This window comes from Muntiacus reevesi, chromosome 9 (assembly GCF_963930625.1).
Source record: "Muntiacus reevesi chromosome 9, mMunRee1.1, whole genome shotgun sequence".
Classification (NCBI taxonomy): Eukaryota; Metazoa; Chordata; class Mammalia; order Artiodactyla; family Cervidae; genus Muntiacus; species Muntiacus reevesi.
Genome location: NC_089257.1, coordinates 47,025,118 through 47,044,751, shown reverse-complemented (window position 1 = coordinate 47,044,751; position 19,634 = coordinate 47,025,118). Strand labels below are relative to the sequence as shown.

Sequence of the window (19,634 nt, the reverse complement as noted above, 5' to 3'; positions counted from 1 at the left end):
CACCCTAGACCCAGTCATCGAGCAGCTGTAACCCTCTATAATCTCTGTCTGGCTCCGTCCTTCTCACTGCGTTCCTGGTAATCATCTCCCCCAGAGCACCTATAGTCCACTAACCCCACCACCTCTTCACTATTCCCAACTCACCATGTGTCCACTGCACTTTCCTGACCTAGATGAAATTGCAAATTCAATTTCTAATGATGCCACTTTATATACCCTCTTTTCATGTTTTTTAAATATAGTTAATGTACAACATTATAAAAATGGTTGTTCAGTCTCTCAGTTGTGTCTGACTCTTTAAGACCCCCAAGGACTGCAGCACGCCAGTCTTCCCTGTCCTTCACAATCTCCCGGAATCTGCTCAAACTCATGTCCATTGAGTCCGTGATTCCATCCAACTGTCTCATCCTCTTGTCACCCCCTTCTCTTTCTGCCTTCAATCTTTTCCAGCATTGGGGTGTTTTTCGATGTCAGCTCTTCCCATCAGATGGCCAAAGTATTGGAGCTTCAGCTTCAGCATCAGTCCTTCCAATGAATATTCAGGGTTGATTTCCTTTAGGAATGACTGGTTTGATTTCCCTGCTGTCCAAGGGACTCTCAAGGGTATTCTCCAGCGCCACAGTTTGAAAGCATCAGCTTTTTGGCACTCAGCCTTCTTTGTGGTCCAACTCTCACATCCATACATGACTACTGGAAAAACCACAGCTTTGACTATACAGACCTTTGTATAGTCTCTGCTTTTTAATATGCTGTGGAGGTTGGTCATAGCTTTTCTTCCAAGGAGCAAGCGTCTTTTAATTTCATGGCTGCAGTCACCATCCACAGTGGTTTTGGAGCCCAAGAAAATAAAATCTGTCTCTGTTTCCATTTTTTCCCCCCATCTATTAGCCATGAAGTGATGGGACCAGATGCCATAATCTTTATTTTTTTGAAGTTGAGTTTTAAGCCAGCTTTTTTGCTCTCCTCTTTCAACTTCAGCAAGAGGCTCTTTAGCTCCTCTTTGCTTTCTGCCATTAGCGTGGTATCATCTCATGATTCCAGCCTGTACTTCATCTAGCCTGGCATTTCACACGATGTACTCTGCACATAAGCTAAATAAACAGGGTGACAATACAGAGCCTTGATGTACTCCTTTCCCAATTCTGAACCAGTTGATTGCTCCATGTTCAGTTCTAACTGAGGCTTTTTGACTTGCACACAGGCTTCTCAGGAGGCAGGAAAGGTGGTCTGGTATTCCCATCTCTTTAAGAACTTTCCACAGTCTGTTATCATCCACACAAAGGCTTTAGCATTGTCAATGAAGCAAAAGTAAATATTTTTGGAATTCCCTTGCTTTTTCTATGATCCAGTGGATGTTGGCAATTTGATCTCTGGTTCCTCTGCCTTTTCTAAATTCAGCTTGCACGTCTGGACATTAAATAAGTTACAGGTATACAATATAGTAATTCACAGTTCTTAAAGATTATATTCCATTTATAGCCTTATAAAATATTGACTTTGTCCCCTGTATTGCACAATATATCCTGTGGCTTGGTTTGTAACTAATAGTTTGTATCTCTAAATCCCCTACCACTATATTGCCCTTCTCTCCTACCCTCTCCCCACTGGTAACTACTAGTTAGTTCTCTATATCTATGCATCTGCTTCTTTTGTTATATTTTAGTTTGTTGTATTTTTTAGATACCACACATAAGTGATAACTTAGAGTATTTGTCTTTATCTGATTGACAAATTTCACTAAGCATAACACCCCCCAGGTTCATCCATATTGTAGCAAATGGTAAAATTACATTCCCTTTTATGACTGAGTAGTATTCCCTTGTATATATATGTACATTTCTTTATTCAGGCATCTGTTGATGGACACAGGTTGCTTCCATACCTGAAAGCAGCTCTTGTAAATAATGCTGGTATAAACACTGGGGTGCAGGAATCTTTTCCCATTAGTGTTTTCTTTTCTGGATATATACCCAAGAGTGGAAATGTTGAGTCATATGGTAGTTCTTCTATTTAGTTTTTGAGAAACCTCCATTCTGTTTTCCACAGTGGCTGCACCAATATACATTCCCACCAACACCAACAGTGTGTGAGGGTTTCCTTTTTCCCACATCCTCATCGACATTTGTCATATATGTCCTTTTCGATGCTATCCATTCTGACAGGTATGAGGTGATACCTCACTGTGGTTCTGATTTACACTTCTCTGATGACTAGTGATGTTGAGCAACTGTTCATGATCCTGTTGGCCATGTGCATGCATGTTCTCTTTGGAAAAATGCCTGAGGTCTTCTGTCCATTTTTTAATCAGGTTTTTTTTGATGTTGAGTTATATAAGCTGTGTATATATTGAGCAGGCTAAAAAGTTTATTTGGGGTCTTCTGTTACATCTTCTGGAAGAACCCAAATGAACTTTTTGGTCAATCCAATATATTGGATATTAACCCCTTACTGGTCATATCATTTGCAAATATCTTCTCCCATTCAGTAGGTTATCTACTATCAATCCTTTTGCCATACTTTCATTGTCATACATAAGCACAAGGCCGCTCCCGTCACTTCGTGCCTGTACAAACACAGCTGCACGTGGCGAGAGAAAACCTTATATCCACGCTGGTGGGTATCATTTTAAATTCACAAGCACCACCTTCAACTGGGCCCTTAATGTTGTCTGGCAGGCACACTCTACTTCCCTAATCCATTCAATCTTCTACCTCCTGGACTATTATTTCTACTTTTCCTCTTTTCTAACACTCAGCATCTTCTACTCTGTCCTCACTCTCAGATGGTAACCCTGAAGCCTCTTTTTTCACTCATAATGGAAGAGCAAAGAGAAGATAATTCTGTAAGATCCCAAACCACACCTACTCACCTGGAACCACATACTCTGCCCTATTTCCTTGACAACAAATGAAATGGTTGAAAAACCCACCAACTCAAACACATCACTCGGGCAGTTCAACCCTCTGCATCATCTTTAACATCTCTCTAGCATACCAACAATTATTTTCTCCTTTCTTTACATACCATCTTTTGAATCATTTTCTCCTCCCTTTTCCCTCACAATGAAACAAAAAAGCAGTGTATGTTCTCTTTCTTCCTTCTCTCCTCTCATAATCTCTTAAAGAGACTATAATCAGACTTTCACCCACTCTATTCACCTATCCCCACTTCAAAACCACTCAGTTCAAGGTCACCAGTGAACTACCACATTGCTAAATGCAATGAGCAGTCCTTGGTCTTCAACATACCTGATCCACCAGCTGCATTTCACATAAGGTCTCAGGCCATCCTCCTAGGAATACTTTCTGTACCTCTAGACCACCACACTCCTGATTTTCCTCCCACCCTACTTGCTATTCCTTTTCAATCTCCTTTGTTGGTTCCTTCTCCCTCCCTCACCTCTAACTAGTTGTTTAATTTCTTTTATTTTCAGTTACCCCTTGGTAGACTCATCTAATCGCTCAGCTTTAACTGTCATCTTTATGCTGATGATGTGTGTGTGTGTGTGTGTATATAGACTTGCTCCTTGACCTCCAGGAGCATATCCCAAAGCCCACTCAAGGATATCCCTCCAGCAAGCCTCCCCTCATTATCCTATAGCATGATTTTTTGTTCTCTACCAGATCATTCCCATCACCTAAGTGCTGTTATCTCTTATAACTTTAAGTAAAAACAAAAACCCTTTGGCTATCTATTTTACATATGCTATGGGAATTTGCTATATGACTCAGGGAACCCAAACAGGGGCTCTATGACAAGCTGAAGGATGGGAGAAGGAGGGGTATGGGAGGGAGGTTACATGGGTGTACCTATGACTGATTCTTGTTGATGTATGACAGAAAACTACAAAATTCTTTAAAGCAACTATCCTTCTATTAAAAAATTAAAAAGAAAAACAAACCAAAAAACCCCTTGACCTCACCTTCCTCACCAGTGACTACAAACTCATTTCTTTCTGCTCTTGTCTACAGAAACACTTGAAAGAGTAGTTTGTTTTGTTTTTATTGCTCCCAATTCCTCTCCCATGAATTTATCTTAAGGCCACTCCAGTCTGGCTTATTCTCACCTCTCAATGATAATGGCTAATCAACTTCATGTCCAATGACCCCTATGTCACTTAACTGCTGTGGTAGTGATCAACGCTCGTTCTACTTGACCTAATGGTAGCATATGACACAGATGTTTACTTTTTCCTTTCACACAATTTCTTCTTCATCTTGGCTTTTAGGTCAATACTCTTGCTTGGATCTTCTGGTCTCTATTAGACTTCTTTTGCTGGTTCCTCATTTTCTCTCCATCCTTTTAATACTGGAAAGTTCCAGAACTCAGTCCTCTTCTCACCTCTAGGCAACACCCACCTTCCTAGATGATTCCTTTTAAATATCACCACCAAAAAAAAAAAAAAAAAAAATATCACCACCAAGTCTACAACTCTCATATCTATAACTCCAGGACAGTCATCTTTCTCACATACTTTAAAGTCCAGCTTCCTAGTCTGTTCCCTACTTGACACTCTAGTAAGCATTTCCAACTTAACACATCCAAAACTGAGCTCCCAATTCTCCCTTCAAACTTATTTCTCTACCTTCCAGCTACCTAGAATCTGACCACTTCTTACCATCCCCAATGCTAACACTCTGGGCCAAGCTACCATCATCTCTCACACCATCCGTATCACTGCTCTCCCTGATTCCACGCTTCTAACAGCCTGTTTTCTATACGCTGGTGAGAGTGATCCTTTCCATTCCTAACTCAGTTATTATTACCCCTCTGCTTCAAACTTTTTCTGATGGCTTTCCATCTTTCTCTGAGTAAAAAGGGCAGTGGATTCTAGGGCCTCAATCAGCATGACATCACTTCTCTGATCTCAACTACTATTAGGCTGATGCAAAAGTAATTGAAGTTTTTGCACAGTTGAAATTTGCCATTTGATATTGAAATACATTCTTAAATAAATGTGGTTATGTTACACATTTTTAAATGTGCATTTCTCACTTTACTTATTTTTTTACTAATAATTTATTATTTTCTGTGTATTTTATGTTTATTTTAGACTAGGGAAATGAAGGGAGACAAGAAGCAAATCTGTGTAATTTTCTTGAGTTCAAAATGTGTCATAAAGCAGCAGAAACAACTTGCAACATCAACAACACATTTGGCCTAGGAACTACTAATGAACATACAATGCAGTGGTGGTTCAAGAAGTTTTGCAAAGGAGATGAGACCCTTGAAGATGAGGAACACTGGCTGGCCATCAGAAGTTGACAATGACCAACTGAGAGGACCATCAAAGTTGCTTCTCTTACAACTACATGAGAAGTTGCTCAAGAACTCAACGTCAACCATTCTATGGTCATTCAGCATTTGAAACAAATTGGAAAGGTGAAAAAGCTTGATAAGTGGATGCCTCATGAACTGTACAAAGATTAAAAAAACCATCCTTTCTGAGTATCGTCTTCTCTTATTCTACACAACAACAACAAACCATTTCTCGATCAGACTGTGATGTGCAATGAAAAGTGGATTTTATATGACAACTGGTACTGACCAGCTCAGTGACTGGACCGAGATGCTCCAAAGCACTTCCCAAAGCCAAACTTGCACCAAAAAAAGGTCACGGTCACCATTTGGTGGCCTGTCGCCCATCTGATCCACTTTTTTGCTTTCTGAATCACAGCAAAATCATTATATCTGAGATGTATGCTCAGCAAATCAATGAGATGCACCAACAACTGCAATGCCTGAAGCCAGCACTGGTCAACAGAAAGGGCCCAATTCTTCCCCATGACAACGCCCAACTGCATGTCACACAACTAATGCTTCAAGTGTTGAATGAATTAGTCTACGAAGTTTTGCCTCATCCGCTATGTTCACCTGACCTCTTGCCAACCGACTACCACTTCTTTAAGCAACTCAACAACTTTTTGCATGAAAACACTCCCACAACCAGCAGGAGGCAGAAAATGCTTTCCAAGAGTTTGTCGAATCGCAAAGCACAGATTTTTACTCTACAGGAATAGTCAAACTTATATCTTGTTGGCAAAAATGTGCTGACTGTAATAGTTCCTAGTTTAATTAATAAAGATGTGTTTGAGCCTAGTTAAAATGATTTAAAATTCATGGTCCAAAACTGCAATTACATTTGCACATAATACTTTCCTCTTCCTTGCCAACTCTACCACAGTCCCACTGCCCCTGGCTAATACCTAAGCATACCAAGCATGCACCTGTCTCAAGATCTTTCCACCTGCTATTCTGCTGCCTAGAATGCTCTTCCTCCTGATATGTGCACATCTTGCTCCCACATCTCTGGATTTTACTCATACATCAGTTTCTCAGTGATACCACTTTAGTTCCCAAACCTATTCTCTTTCCACGCTTTATTTTTCTCCTTAGCACTATCAGTAGCTAACATATTCTGGATTTAGCTTATTTACATAGTATTTCCCTCTAGTCAACCTGTAAATTCCATAAGGCAAGCTTTTTATATTCTGTTTGGTTCCCTAGTGTATGTACAATACTGTATTAAGGTACCTAGGTGTGTACAATACCTAGAAGAGAGCTTTGTACTTGGGAGAGGTTCCATAAACATTTGATGAGTAAGTCAATGGCATTTCTAATCATAATCTCTGCAATAAATCTTCATCCTGCCTCCAGAGTTATCTAATTAGGAGACAAATCTGCTCACCTCAATTTTCAGCTTAAAACTCTTCAGTTGACCTGCAGTGCTACAGCTAATGCAAACTGAAATGTCTTCAGTAGCCAGGCATAGCCCCTAAATGTGGTAAGTAAAGTTTGTGTGTGTGGCACAGGGGAGGTGGGGTGGATATGAAAAGTGGAAAAGTATAGGACCTGCCTAAGGGCATTCATTTCATTTAAAGAACTGTACTGGCCTCTTGGCAGCCCCTGTATCTAGAATAAACCACCATCTCCACAGTGGCTTGGAAGGCACTAGACTTGCCACGCTTGCTCCCTTCACGGCCCTATAACATCGGAGAAAACAGACTGTCCATATCCTCAAACTGAATGACTGCAATGCAACTGAACACACTGCTTTTTCATTATTAAGTAAACAGGCAAGGAAGCAAGATGTTACTGTTGGCACAGTCTGAAATTTTATCTGAAATCCAGATGTTTGAACCAGATGACTACACTTGCTAAAGGCAGTTTTTACAACTAGATGAGGTAATTACACTTGAGTTTCAGGGTGACACACTTGGGGATCTGAATGGGTAATCACCCATGCAGTGATTCCAATCTGTTAGGACCTTAACTCAGTAAGGAAGAACATCACCACCAATGTCAGCTTTTTTTCCCATGAGAACCAGGAAGACTTGAGAAGTGCACCCACAGAAGTTGCCCCATCCTCAAATCTCCAAACTACTTTGCTGAGAATGGACCCTTTGGGCTCATCACTCTAAACCGTACTTCCTTCAAGATACCTGCATCAGAGTACTCCAGCCCAAGTCCTCTGTGGGACTCTGACGATGGCAAACAAGGACTTCCATGATCTGACAACCAGGGTTTACCAGAGCAGACTCAACTCTCAACAATCCCAACACATGCTTCACTTACTATTACCAAAGACCCATTCTCATCCTATAATGTTTGTAAATTTCTAAAATGTCTTTCTCCCCTACCCATTCCAGGCAAAGTGCTCCACCCAAGAAATCAATTTCTCCAGGAGTTCTCTATAGATCCACTGAATAATTACTTCTCTCTCTTCCTGCACTGTATCCTGTACATGTCTCCCTTCTGATCTTTAATAATTGTAATTATTGCTTTATTTCAGTTCCATAGGGGCAGTAATCATGTCTAATGTATTTTTGAATCAGTGATGCCCAACCTAGTACCTGGCACTTAGTGTTAGCTACTCAGTCGTGTCCGACAATTTGCAACCCTATGGACTGTAGCCCGCCAGGCTCCTCTGCCCGTGGGATTCTCCAAGCAAGAATACTGGAGGCGTTGCCATTTCCTTCTCCAGGGGATCTTACAGACCTAGGGACAGAACCCAGCTCTTCTGCATTGCAGGCAGATTCCTTGCCATCTGAGCCACCTGGAAAGTCCACCTGGCACTTAAGAGGCACTCAATGTATGTTTTTTTAATTTAACATAATTATAATTTAGAATAATGATCAGATCAAGTGGCTACACTCCTAGGGAGAGATTGAATGAGGGGGGGAGAAAAAGAGATTCAAGTTACATAACAATTTTTTTCATACCTCACATAAAGGCACTTTGCATGGAAAGACTGTTACAAAAAATTTCTATTTTTTTAAAATTTCTATTTCTTGATGGACTCCTAACATTTTAAAAGGCAGTCTAGTGGAATGGATTGAGTATGGACAGACAACCTGAGTACACTGACTATACACTGCTTCTTCTATAAGCTAACTTGACAGAATATTTATTGTACAACTAATGCAAATTGGTAAGAAATACATTAAGAGTCTCAAAATATATATTTACACATGGTAGAGAATAAGCACACAAAATTCACATAACAGAAAACATAAACTGGTTTAAAATATTAAAAACATTCAATACTACCAACAAAAAAATTCAAGTTGAAACAACCAGGTAGGCACTCAAAACGTGTTGAATTAGCCACCTTTTGTCATATTACACCTCCTAACGGTAGTATACTGACTGTCAACATGTAGCAGTGCTAACTGGCCTAGATATGCTGGAAAGCAACTGGAATCCACTGGTGATGATTAATTATTAAGAAATGTTCTTAAAAGAGAGCAGGATACTATAGATATAAAATATTATTTATAGAAAGGAAAAATCAGATGCTAGAAATAACCCTAAAGAAAGGGTAAGAAAAAAAGACTTATCTACCTTTCAGAATATATGTATATATTCATCACAATAATTACATGATAATGATTGTTCATCATTGAAAAATTATAAAAATAGTAGTAACAATGGCTAATATTTACTGAGCACTTACTATGTGCCTGGTACTATGATAAGTATTTGACATGTGTTATGAGATAGATACTAATGTAGGGTTGCTATATTTAGCAAATAAAAATGTAAGATGCCCAATTTGATTTTAATCTCAGATAAACAATGGATACTTGCTATTTATATGAAATTCAAATTTGAATTTGAATAATTTTGAATAATTTGAATACCTTGGCATCCTGTATTTTGTTTAGGTAATAGCACTCCACTTTATTCATGAGAAGACTAAGACACAGGGACTGAGTAACTTTACAGGGTCATAGAGCTAGTAAGTGGTGATAAAATGCTCAGTTTACAAAAAAGTAAAATAGTAAATTTTGTCTATAATGATATAGGCTTACCTCATTTTGTTGTGCTTCTCTTTATTGCACTTCACAGATACTGCATTTTTCAAAAAATAAATTGAAGGACTGTGTCAACCTCACATCAAGCAAGCCTATCAGGCCATTTTTCCAACAACATTTGTTCACTTCATGTCTCTCTGTCATATATTGATAATTCTCCTAATATTTCATACTTTTTCATTATTATTATATTTGTTTTGGTGATCTTTGAGGTCACTACTGCAAAAAACATGACTCACTGGAGGCTCAGAAGATGGTTAGCATCTTTTAGCAAAAAAGTATTTTTAAATTATGTACTTTTTAAAGACATAGTGCTACTGTACACTGAAGAAATCACAGAATGGTACAAACATAACTTTTACAGGTACTGAGAAACCAAAAAATTCATGTGACTCATTTTACTGTACTAATCTGGAATCAACCCACAACATTGCTCAGTTAAGTCGCTCAGTCATGCCCGACTCTTTGTGAAACCATGGACTACAGCACACCAGGCTTCTCTGTCCATCACCAACTCCCGGAGCCTACTCAAACTCATGCCCATCAAGCTGATGATGCCGTCCAACCATCTCATTCTCTGTCGTCCCATTTTCCTCCCACCTTCAATCTTTCCCAGCATCAGGGTCTCTTCCAATGAGTCAGTTCTTCCCATCAGGTGGCCAAAGTTTTGGAGCTTCAGCTTCAGCATCAGTCCTTCCAACGAACATTCAGGACTGATTTCCTTTAGGATGGAGTGGTTGGATCTCCCTGCAGTCCAAGCGACTCTCAAGAGTCTTCTCCAACACCACAGTCCAAAAGCATCAATTCTTCAGCACTCAACTTTCTTTAGAGTCCAACTCTCACATCCATACATGACTACTGGAAAAACCATAACTTTGACTAGAGGAACCTTTGTTGGTAAAGTAATGTCTCTGCTTTTTCACATGCTGTCTAGGTTGTCAGAGCTTTTCTTCCAAGGAGCAAGTGTCTTTTAATTTCATGGCTGCAGTCCCTATTTTCAGTGATTTTGGAGCCCCCCAAAATAAAGTCTCTTCCTGTTTGCATTGTTTCCCCATCTATTTGCCATGAAGTGATGGGACCAGATGCCATGATCTTAGTTTTCTGAATGTTGAGCTTTAAGCCAACTTTTTCACTATCCTCTTTCACTTTCATCAAGAGGCTCTTTAGTTCTACTTTGCTTTCTGCCATAAGAGTGGTGTTATTTGCATATCTGAGGTTATTGATATTTCTCCCAGCAATCTTGATTCCAGCTTGTGCTTAATCCATCCTGGCATTTCACATGATGTACTCTGTATAGAAGGTAAATAAGCAGGATGACAATATACAGCCTTGACGTACTCCTTTCCTGATTTGGAACCAGTCTGTTGTTCCATATCCAGTTTTAGCTGTTGCTTCTTGACTTGCATACAGGAGGTATGGTCAGTTGTCGGTGTCAGGAGGCAGGTCAGGTGGTCTGGTATTCCCATCTCTTTAAGAATTTCCCCCAGTTTGTTGTGACCCACACAGTCAAAGGCTTTGGCATAGTCAATAAAGCAAAAGTAGGTGTTTTTCTGGAACTCTCTTGCTTTTTTGATGATCCAGCAGCTGAGGGGAATCATGGACAGGTGATACTACCACCACCAAATCCATTTACTGAGCATTCACTTGAGCACTTACTCTGGGTACTGTGCTGTAACAGCCCTCCACTCCCATTTTATACATGGATCTAATCCAAGTCTCCTGCATTGCGGGCAGATTCCTTACCAACAGAGCCACCAGGAAAGCTCTGAACAATGTGAAGAATCAAATATTTTGCTCAAGGTCATAAAACTAGTAAGGGCAGGACCAGATTCTAACTCCAAAGTTCTTGCTTATTCCACTTTGTCATCTTGATTTCCTGGGTGAGATTTTTTTTCTTTCGAATGCAGTTCTATCAGTGTTGGTATAAAGGTTGTTGTGTGATAAAATACATGCACGAGGAATATTTCAAGACCTGCAGTACCTAGTTGTTGGAGTTTGCCTTGGTTTAAAGTCATACTTTGAGCCAGCCCAATGAAATACTTGAAGTGGTAAACATTTATGGCTCAAATGTGATTTCATTTAGAAAGCAGAAATACAGACTCCAGAGTTGTCTTTTGGAAAGTGAGACTGCTCCCCCACTGGTGCCTCTCATTAAGCTCCTCCCTTTCCCTGGAACTTGGTAGTTTCCTCAAGTAAGTCACTTAGGAAGGGATTCTGATATATATATATATATATTTTTTTTTTTAAGCCAACCGCATGAGAAAGTCCACATGCACATACAAACACGAAAGTGCCAGTATGCTTTTACAATGAAAGCAATGCCCATGTTCTATACGTAACAGGGAATGTTAGGGTGATTTCCCTTAGGTGGCAGCTTAAGTTTTCCTTGAAAGCTTAGCCTACATAAAAAGTTTGTGCTTTTGATTGTTTATTCTGAAAGAGATGGCTCGCCACAAAGCTGCCTATGATGCTTTTACCAGAATTTGCTTTTGTTTTTCCCTCTTGAAAATTACCTCATAACTAAAGCACTCACTGATCCATGTAGAGGAATCCCATGGAGATGAAAACACACTTGTTTAAATAAAATATTTATGAAGAAGGCCTAAAATGTCACTGAAGTAAATGCAAATTAAATCTTCGCAGATTGTGCATCCAACATGCCACTCATTCCTTATAAGACTCTCCAGTTCCTGATTGCAATTAACATTAATTTTAAAAAATTAATCCCATTGTGCATAATCACACCAATGTCTATTCATAAAAATTCAGTGTTTTAAGGCTGATTTTTCTCTTGACTTTCTGTGAAAATCTGAATTAAGGCTAATGTTTAATCTCAGTGATCATTTTGCAAATTTTTTCTTACAAACTATATTTAATTATTATTTTACATGTACATCTTTTAATAAGTTACTTCACTCTAAATAAATATAAGGTGACATTAATGACAGTTCCACTTCCTGGCCTTTTAATAATTTGGACATGATTTTCTCAATTTGTTCTTTTTTCCTCTATACTGAGTGAATATAATGGATTCTCATGATATTTTTAAAGAGTCCTCAAAATAAAAATTGGGGGTAATATTGTCAAAAGAAATTTAAGAATCAGTTAGTTGATTTGGGTGGTAACTGTACAAGGTAAAAGTCAAAGCCCCTGCCTTGACACCATCTTTCCTAATTTTGGAAAAAAGAAATATGAGTTGGGTTGAGAAGGGTTAGGTGGGTTCACTCTTATTGTGAGTGAGACTTATTGGTCTCACTCAACAGTTATCTTCTACCTGGTACACATTAGAACCAACTGAAGAACATATATAAAAATATACCAATACTAGGTCCCACCACCAGAGATTCCAATTTAATTGGTCAGGGTAGAACTCAGTTATTGACAATTTCTTTATTGTTGTTTGTTTGTTAGAGCTCCCTAAGTGTTTCTAACATGCAACTAAGGATGAAAATCAATCTAGAAAACCAGTCTAGAAAAAAGCATCTCTTAACTGGGGTTGATGTCCACCTAGAAAGAGGGCTCATCAGGGATGTGCCATAAAGATCTACTTCACACCCTGATGAGGTGAACATTCTCTGGTGTTAGTCTCTCAGTCGTGTCCAACTCTGTGGCCCCGTGGACTGTAGCCCACCAGGTTCCTCTGTTCATGGAATTCTCCAGGCAAGAGTACTAGAGTGGGTAGTCGTCATTCCCTTCTCCAGGGGATCTTCTCAACCCAGGGACTGAAGCTGGGTCTCAATGCAGGCAGATTCTTAACCCTCTGAGCCAACAAGGAAGCCCCCAAACACTTTCGAGTTCACCCGAAAAAATGGAAAAAAAAATCCCTAGAAATACAAAGCTGGAATATCAATGGAAAACTAGCATCATGAATAAAAGAATTCATGACCAAGATACTGAGTGATGTCCATCAACAGATGAATGGATAAAGAAGATGTAGTGTGTATACACACACACACACACACACACACACACACACACACACACAGTGTGAAATACTACTCAGCCAGGAAAAAGAATGAAATAATGCAATTTGCAGCAACATGGATGGACCTAGAGAATATCACACTAAGTAAAGTAAGTAAAAGAAAGAGAGAGAAATATCATATAATAAGATAGGATATCACATATAAGACAAATATCACTTACATGTGGAATTTTTTAGAAGTTCTAAAAAGATACAAATGAACTTATTTACAAAACAGAAATTGACTCACAGACTCACACAGAAAACGAACTTATGGTAACTAAAGAGGGCGGAAGAAATCAGGAGTTTGGAATTAACAGATATACACTATTATATGTAAAATAAATAAACACAAGGACCTACTATATAGCCCAAGTAATGATAATCAATATCTTATAATAACTAAAATAGAAAAAAATTGGAAAAGAAGATTTGTGTGTGTGTATAAAACTAAATCACTTTGCTACACACCTAAAACTAACTTAATATTGTAAATCAACTATATTTTAAATTTAAAAAGTAAAAGTAAAAACACAGAGGAAAATCTTTATAACTGCATAGAATTTAACCTACAATTAGAGATTAAATCCATTATAGAAAAACAGAATAGATAGGACATTTATTTTTTTATTTATTTTTTTTCATTTATTTTTATTAGTTGCAGGCTAATTACTTTACAATATTGTAGTGGGTTTTGTCATACATTGACATGAATTAGCCATGGATTTACATGTATTCCCCATCCCGATCCCCCCTCCCACCTCCCTCTCCACCCGATCCCTCTGGGTCTTCCCAGTGCACCAGGCCCGAGCACTTGTCTCATGCATCCAACCTGGGCTGGTGATCTGTTTCACTATAGATAATATACATGTTTCGATGCTGTTCTCTCGAAACATCCCACCCTCGCCTTCTCCCACAGAGTCCAAAAGTCTGTCCTGTACATCTGTGTCAAGATAGGACATTTAAATAAAAAAAATAACCTAGGAAATTTTCATTGACAATAACTCCTACTTACTTAGAATATGTGATGTGTTTACCTAGAAGCTACCCTGACTTAGACTTGACTCTCTTTTTCTTACAAAGGAACCCATGGCCCTGGGCTAGTTTAGCTCTCTGCGCTTCAATTTATTCATATATACAATCTCTTTTAGCAATGATTCTCAAACTTTAATGTGCCTATGAATTACCTGAGGATCCTGTTAAGACATAGATTCGCATCAGTAGGTCTGGAGGGGGCCTGAGAGTCTGCATTTCTAACAAGCGCCCAGATGCTGCTGGTGCTGCTGGTGCGCAGCTGAACACTTGGAGCAGCAAGGTCTTAGAAGACGTTCTGAGGATTAAATGAAATGACCTACATAAAGTGCTTGGCACAGATGTGGTCGGCACCCTTCAGAAGAACAGACTTACAAAGAAAATTATAAAACATGGTTAAAACCTAGAAATGACTTGATTCAATCCTCTTTTCTTTTTCAGATGTGGAAACAACAGGATGAGAAAAGTTACAATCACTACCCGCTAACAGCCAAATAGAGAAGAGATGGAATTCTTTTTTGACTGGCAAATAGATGGGGAAACAGTGGCTGACTTTATTTTTCTGAGCTCCAAAATCACTGCAGATGGTGATTGCAGCCATGAAATTAAAAGATGCTTACTCCTTGGAAGGAAAGTTATGACCAACCTAGACAGCATATTAAAAAGAAGAGACATTACTTTACCAACAAAGTTCCGTCTAGTCAAGACTATGGTTTTTCCAGTGGTCATGTATGGATGTGAGAGTTGGACTATAAAGAAAGCTGAGTGCCGAAGAATTGATGCTTTTGAACTGTGGTGTTGGAGAAGACTCTTGAGAGTACTTTGGACTGCAAGGAGATCCAACCAGTCCATCCTAAAGGCGATCAGTCCTGGGTGTTCATTGGAAGGACTGATGCTGAAGCTGAAACTCCAATACTTTGGCCACCTGATGAGAAGAGTTGACTCACTGGAAAGGCCCTAATGCTGGGAAAGATTGAGGGCAGGAGGAGAAGGGGACGACAGAGGATGAGATGGTTGGATGGCATCACCGACTCGATGGACATGGGTTTGGGTGAACTCCAGGAGTTGGTGATGGACAGGGAGGCCTGGTGTGCTGTGGTTCATGGGGTCGCAAAGAGTTGGACACGACTGAGTGACTGAACTGAACTGAAGTATAATCAAGAACAATGAGTGGAAGTTAAACAGAGCTTTTCATTCCATGCAAAAAAAGACCTTTTAGTAATAACTGCTCTCCAACAATCAACTGGCCCTCTTGAGGAGATAGAGCAAAATCCCTGGTTACAAAGTATGAGCGCTGACCAGCTGATAACATCAAAGAAGACTTTAATGCCTCAGGTCACTGTGGAACTAACCAAAAGACATTGCATATATAATAGGCACGAAAAATCTTTAGTAAACAAAAAATTTTAATAAAATAAAAATTTCCTTACTTTCCTTCCAACTCTGTTCCTCCTAAAGTCTTACAAGTAAATGGAGCTGCTTCTTGATCTTCAACAGTATTTTCTCAACACAGCAGCAAAAGGGTTGCCACTTCTCTGTTCAATCCCTTCTCATTCAGAGTAAAAACCAAAACCATTATAATGGTTTATAAGATCCTACATGATCTTCCCTCTCCATTAACCATTAACCATATTTCTTGCCATTCTCTATCTTATTTGCTCTGTGCCAGCCACCCATGAACTCAACTATTCCTTGAATAACATCAAGGACACTTCTATCTCAGGACCTTTGCACTTCCTCTTCTCTCTGCTGTGAAGGCTATTCGCTGAAATTCACAAGTTAATGACTGGCATTGCCAATACGTGAAAACGACATAGTGACACCCAACAGGATCCTAATTGCTCTCTATGGAAAAATGCCCACCCTCAGCTTAAAAATCCACACTTTACTTTCCATAGTTGATACGGATGAAGGACTGGATGAGGCACTCAAGTTTCAATTTATGACTTAGCCTCATTTTTTTTTAAAAAATCACATTTTCACTAAATTCTCTCTTAATACCAAGTTAGGGAAGACTAGGGTTGTACTCCCACATCAGAGCACTGCAGTCACCTGGGCAAAGAATAACCTTTCTGATGGCCCACTGGTCTGTGACCCAGGCTTATCCCACCTCTGGAAAAATGAACAAACATACTACATGCAGTGTCATTCTGCTATCCACAGGAAATTATGTCTCTTTTCTCCTTTCAAAGCCAAAGTTCCTCAGTTGAGCTTGAGAAAACCTAATTACCACTGGGTAGCCAGGGACAGACAATGGGCAGAAAAAGCTGAAACATGGCATTCAAGTGGGCTCCTTTACAGAAAAGGAAGTCACCCACTCATAGAGATGACCTGCTCTAGAGACCCACGTACCAGCACTGCTGCTGCATGCAGTTGCTCTGGTTCCCACTACCCAGCAGCACAGGTACCATTCACAGCTTTGGGCAGGGCAACTACTCCAACCACTCTGTGTTTAAGGCTCAGAAATTAATGGCACTCTTGACTTGGACAACCAAACAGCTTTAAAGGGATGGAGATAAATTCATTTGATGTAAGAATTAATGTGGGTAAAGAGAGAAAGGTGGGGAGTGAAGAGAGATTCTGGCCTGAGCTGAAAGGCCCTGGAAGAGAGGGTGTACCTTGGATAGGGGCTTCAGTCTCAGTTCCTCTGATCTTGCACTCACAGTCCCTCTCCCCAGCCTACCTCAAGAACAGGCTACTTCCTGACCATAAACCAAAGATCCAGAGGGTCACCAGGCTACCTCAAAACTCCTGTACCCTAGTTTAAGATAACAGGACAGTGCTTTTAGGAACTCAAAGAATAGTATGGCATACTCTATATCAGTGGCTATTTCTCAGCCAAGGAATCAGACGTGACTTTTTTAAGGACTTCTGAGTGCAGCGGCTGAGGAAAAAACCTAAGAACATGAGGTCTAGCTTATAGATTAAAAGGAGCAGAGGCACAAAAATCAGACAAAAAGATGTGGCATGTTTAACATTCAACTCAGCGAGAGGCCTCATCCATCTTCTCTGGTAAACCCACAGAGGACTGCTTATGCGTGCTAACGATGGGGACTCCTGGCACAGGCAAAGAAGTGACATGTTTCAACACTAACACTAGCCTTGGATGAAGCAAGCTAGATAATTTCCTTGTTCCTCCTGCTGAGGACAGAAGCTTTCCCCCAATGAGGACATCATCCCAGGCCCCAGGTTCATGAATGAAGTTCTGTCATTTCCTGTCTGCACTCTGGGTAGCACATCAGTCCAGCAAGGAGCCACACAAAAGCTGGGCATTAAACCCCGGGGGGAAATGATATGAAATCAACAGCATTTCTTGACTTAATTCTCCACTTTGAAGTAACACATTAGTGACCATCCCATACACTTAATTAATATAACCACAGGCAAAGGGAAACAATAATCTATTTTTTTGTTTCTTATTTTTTAAGAAAGACTTCGAATAGAAAAAATCTGATATAAACTTTTAATAGATAACTTCTCTTCACCCCACAGACCTATCTTGGATATATTAATAAGGAAATGCTGTTAAAGTCAGGCTCAAAGTAGACCTCTTTATGAATCAAATAATTCTCTAACTTACCCTTGGGTAAATGGATTTTTATGTAATGGATTGGCTTAAAATGAGGAAAATTCATACTAGATAATTTGCACACCAATAGCTCATTTCAAGTTATTTATACACAGGAATATTAAGGGAAGGATCGTTTTCTTACCCCATCTTTAACAACCCAACTACATTATACTTTTTTTTCTTTTTCTTTTTTTTTTGTTAGTACTGAGGTCGAGAGACTATTTGAGAAAACGATTCCTCAAGGTGAGAAGAATCTCAAGTAAACATTTGGAAGGAATGTGTTTTCCAATAACCGGCAGTGGCTGAGAAGATGCGAGAGACCCTTGGGGAAAAGCAAACGGCTCCACTAAAACTTCCTCTTCCAACCTTAATTGGTCAAAGGCCAAAATAAATGAACTTTCCAAAGTTAGGAGCTTCGAAACTTTCATTAAGAATAACTGTAGGTGCACAAGGCATGACCCGTGAGCCCCTCGACCTCCGGGTGCCCGGCGGCGGGAGCTGGGAGAGCCGGCGCCCAGGCCCAGCCGCCTCCACGCGGAGACCTGGAGGGAGCGGGTTCAGGCCCGGCTGCCCGGGACCTGGAGCTCCCAGCCCCCGGCCCAGCGCCGGCTCCCGCCACGCCCTTCTTACCCCAGACTGAGGAAAGGAAATAGACGCTCCGGGGGGAGGGTGAGAGTCGGCGGGTGGGATTCAGCCACAGCCCGGGGCCGTCCCCAACTCCCAACTTCCCAGAGTTTCCTCTGGCCTCGTCCCCCTTCCCTAGACTCGCGAGGCCGCCGCGGCCTCTCCTCGCCCGGAGCGCAGAGCCGGGCAAGTGGCGCGCGGGGTTCCGAGCTCGGGAGCCGCCCCCCAAGAGCCCCGGTGACCGGAGCTCAGGTGACGGGCGTGGTCCCTCCAACCCCGCAACAACCCACCCGGACTCGGCCTCCACGCAGCAGCCTCCGCCGGGGTTCCCGCCCGGGTCCAGCATCAGGCCACGGTGCGCTGGTTCCTGGTCCCCTCCCCTACCTGGGTGGTCACCCGCCCTCCTCCCTCCAGTCCGCCTCGCTCCCCTGCTTCAGGCCCTGGCGCGGCCCCAACTCCCAGCCCAGGGGCCTGGGGTCGCGCCGGGCAGCGGCGGCGGCACTCACCTGGGTCGCGGAGCCGGGGTCTGGTGCGGTCCCGCAGGTGGTAGATGAAATCCTGGCAGCTGTCGTGCTCCAGGGCCCCGCGGGCACAGAGCTCGGCCAGCAGCTGCAGCGCCTGGTGACAGAGCGCGTCCCTGGCCCCGGGCATCGCCCCCCCGCATCCTCGGACCGAGCAGGGCAGGCGGGCGCGGGAGACAACCCTCCGCCTGCCAGCTCAGAGCCGCCGCCTCCGGGCCGTCCGCGCTCGCCGCCAGGGATCCGCGGAGAAACCGCCCGAGCCCCAGCCCCAGCCGGCCCGGCCTCCCACCGGTTGCATGCAGCTCTCGGCCAGCCGGTCGGTCGGGCTTTCTCTCTCTCCCGCCTGGCCCCTCCGTCCCTCCCCCGGCACAGAGGAGAGGCGGCGCCGCACAGCCCAGCGCGCCTCTCTCCTAGCGCTCCGCCCGCCACTCGCGGCCGCCGGGGGGCGGAGCGGGTCAGGGGTGCGTGCCGCGGGGTAGGATCCGGGCGGCCCCGGCCTGGGCGCCGGCGAGGGGCGGGGGCGCTCGCGGGCTCCTAGAGGAGCGCGGGACTCGGTTCGGGACCTCGCGCTCAGAGCGACCGCGCCCAGGTTTGGAGCTTGTAAG

General features: G+C 41.9%; 1 protein-coding gene across 1 annotated transcript in view; it reads right to left on the bottom strand.

Annotated features, from left to right (window-relative positions):
* SYT9 (synaptotagmin 9) overlaps nt 1-19,354 on the bottom strand; it is a 209,443-nt gene extending 190,089 nt beyond the window's left edge. The window contains exon 1 of the mRNA XM_065944286.1: nt 19,015-19,354. Coding sequence (XP_065800358.1) covers nt 19,015-19,159 — 145 coding nt within the window. The 5' untranslated portion in view covers nt 19,160-19,354. The remainder of the gene's footprint in view (nt 1-19,014) is intronic.
* Between the last annotated feature and the right edge of the window lie 280 nt (nt 19,355-19,634).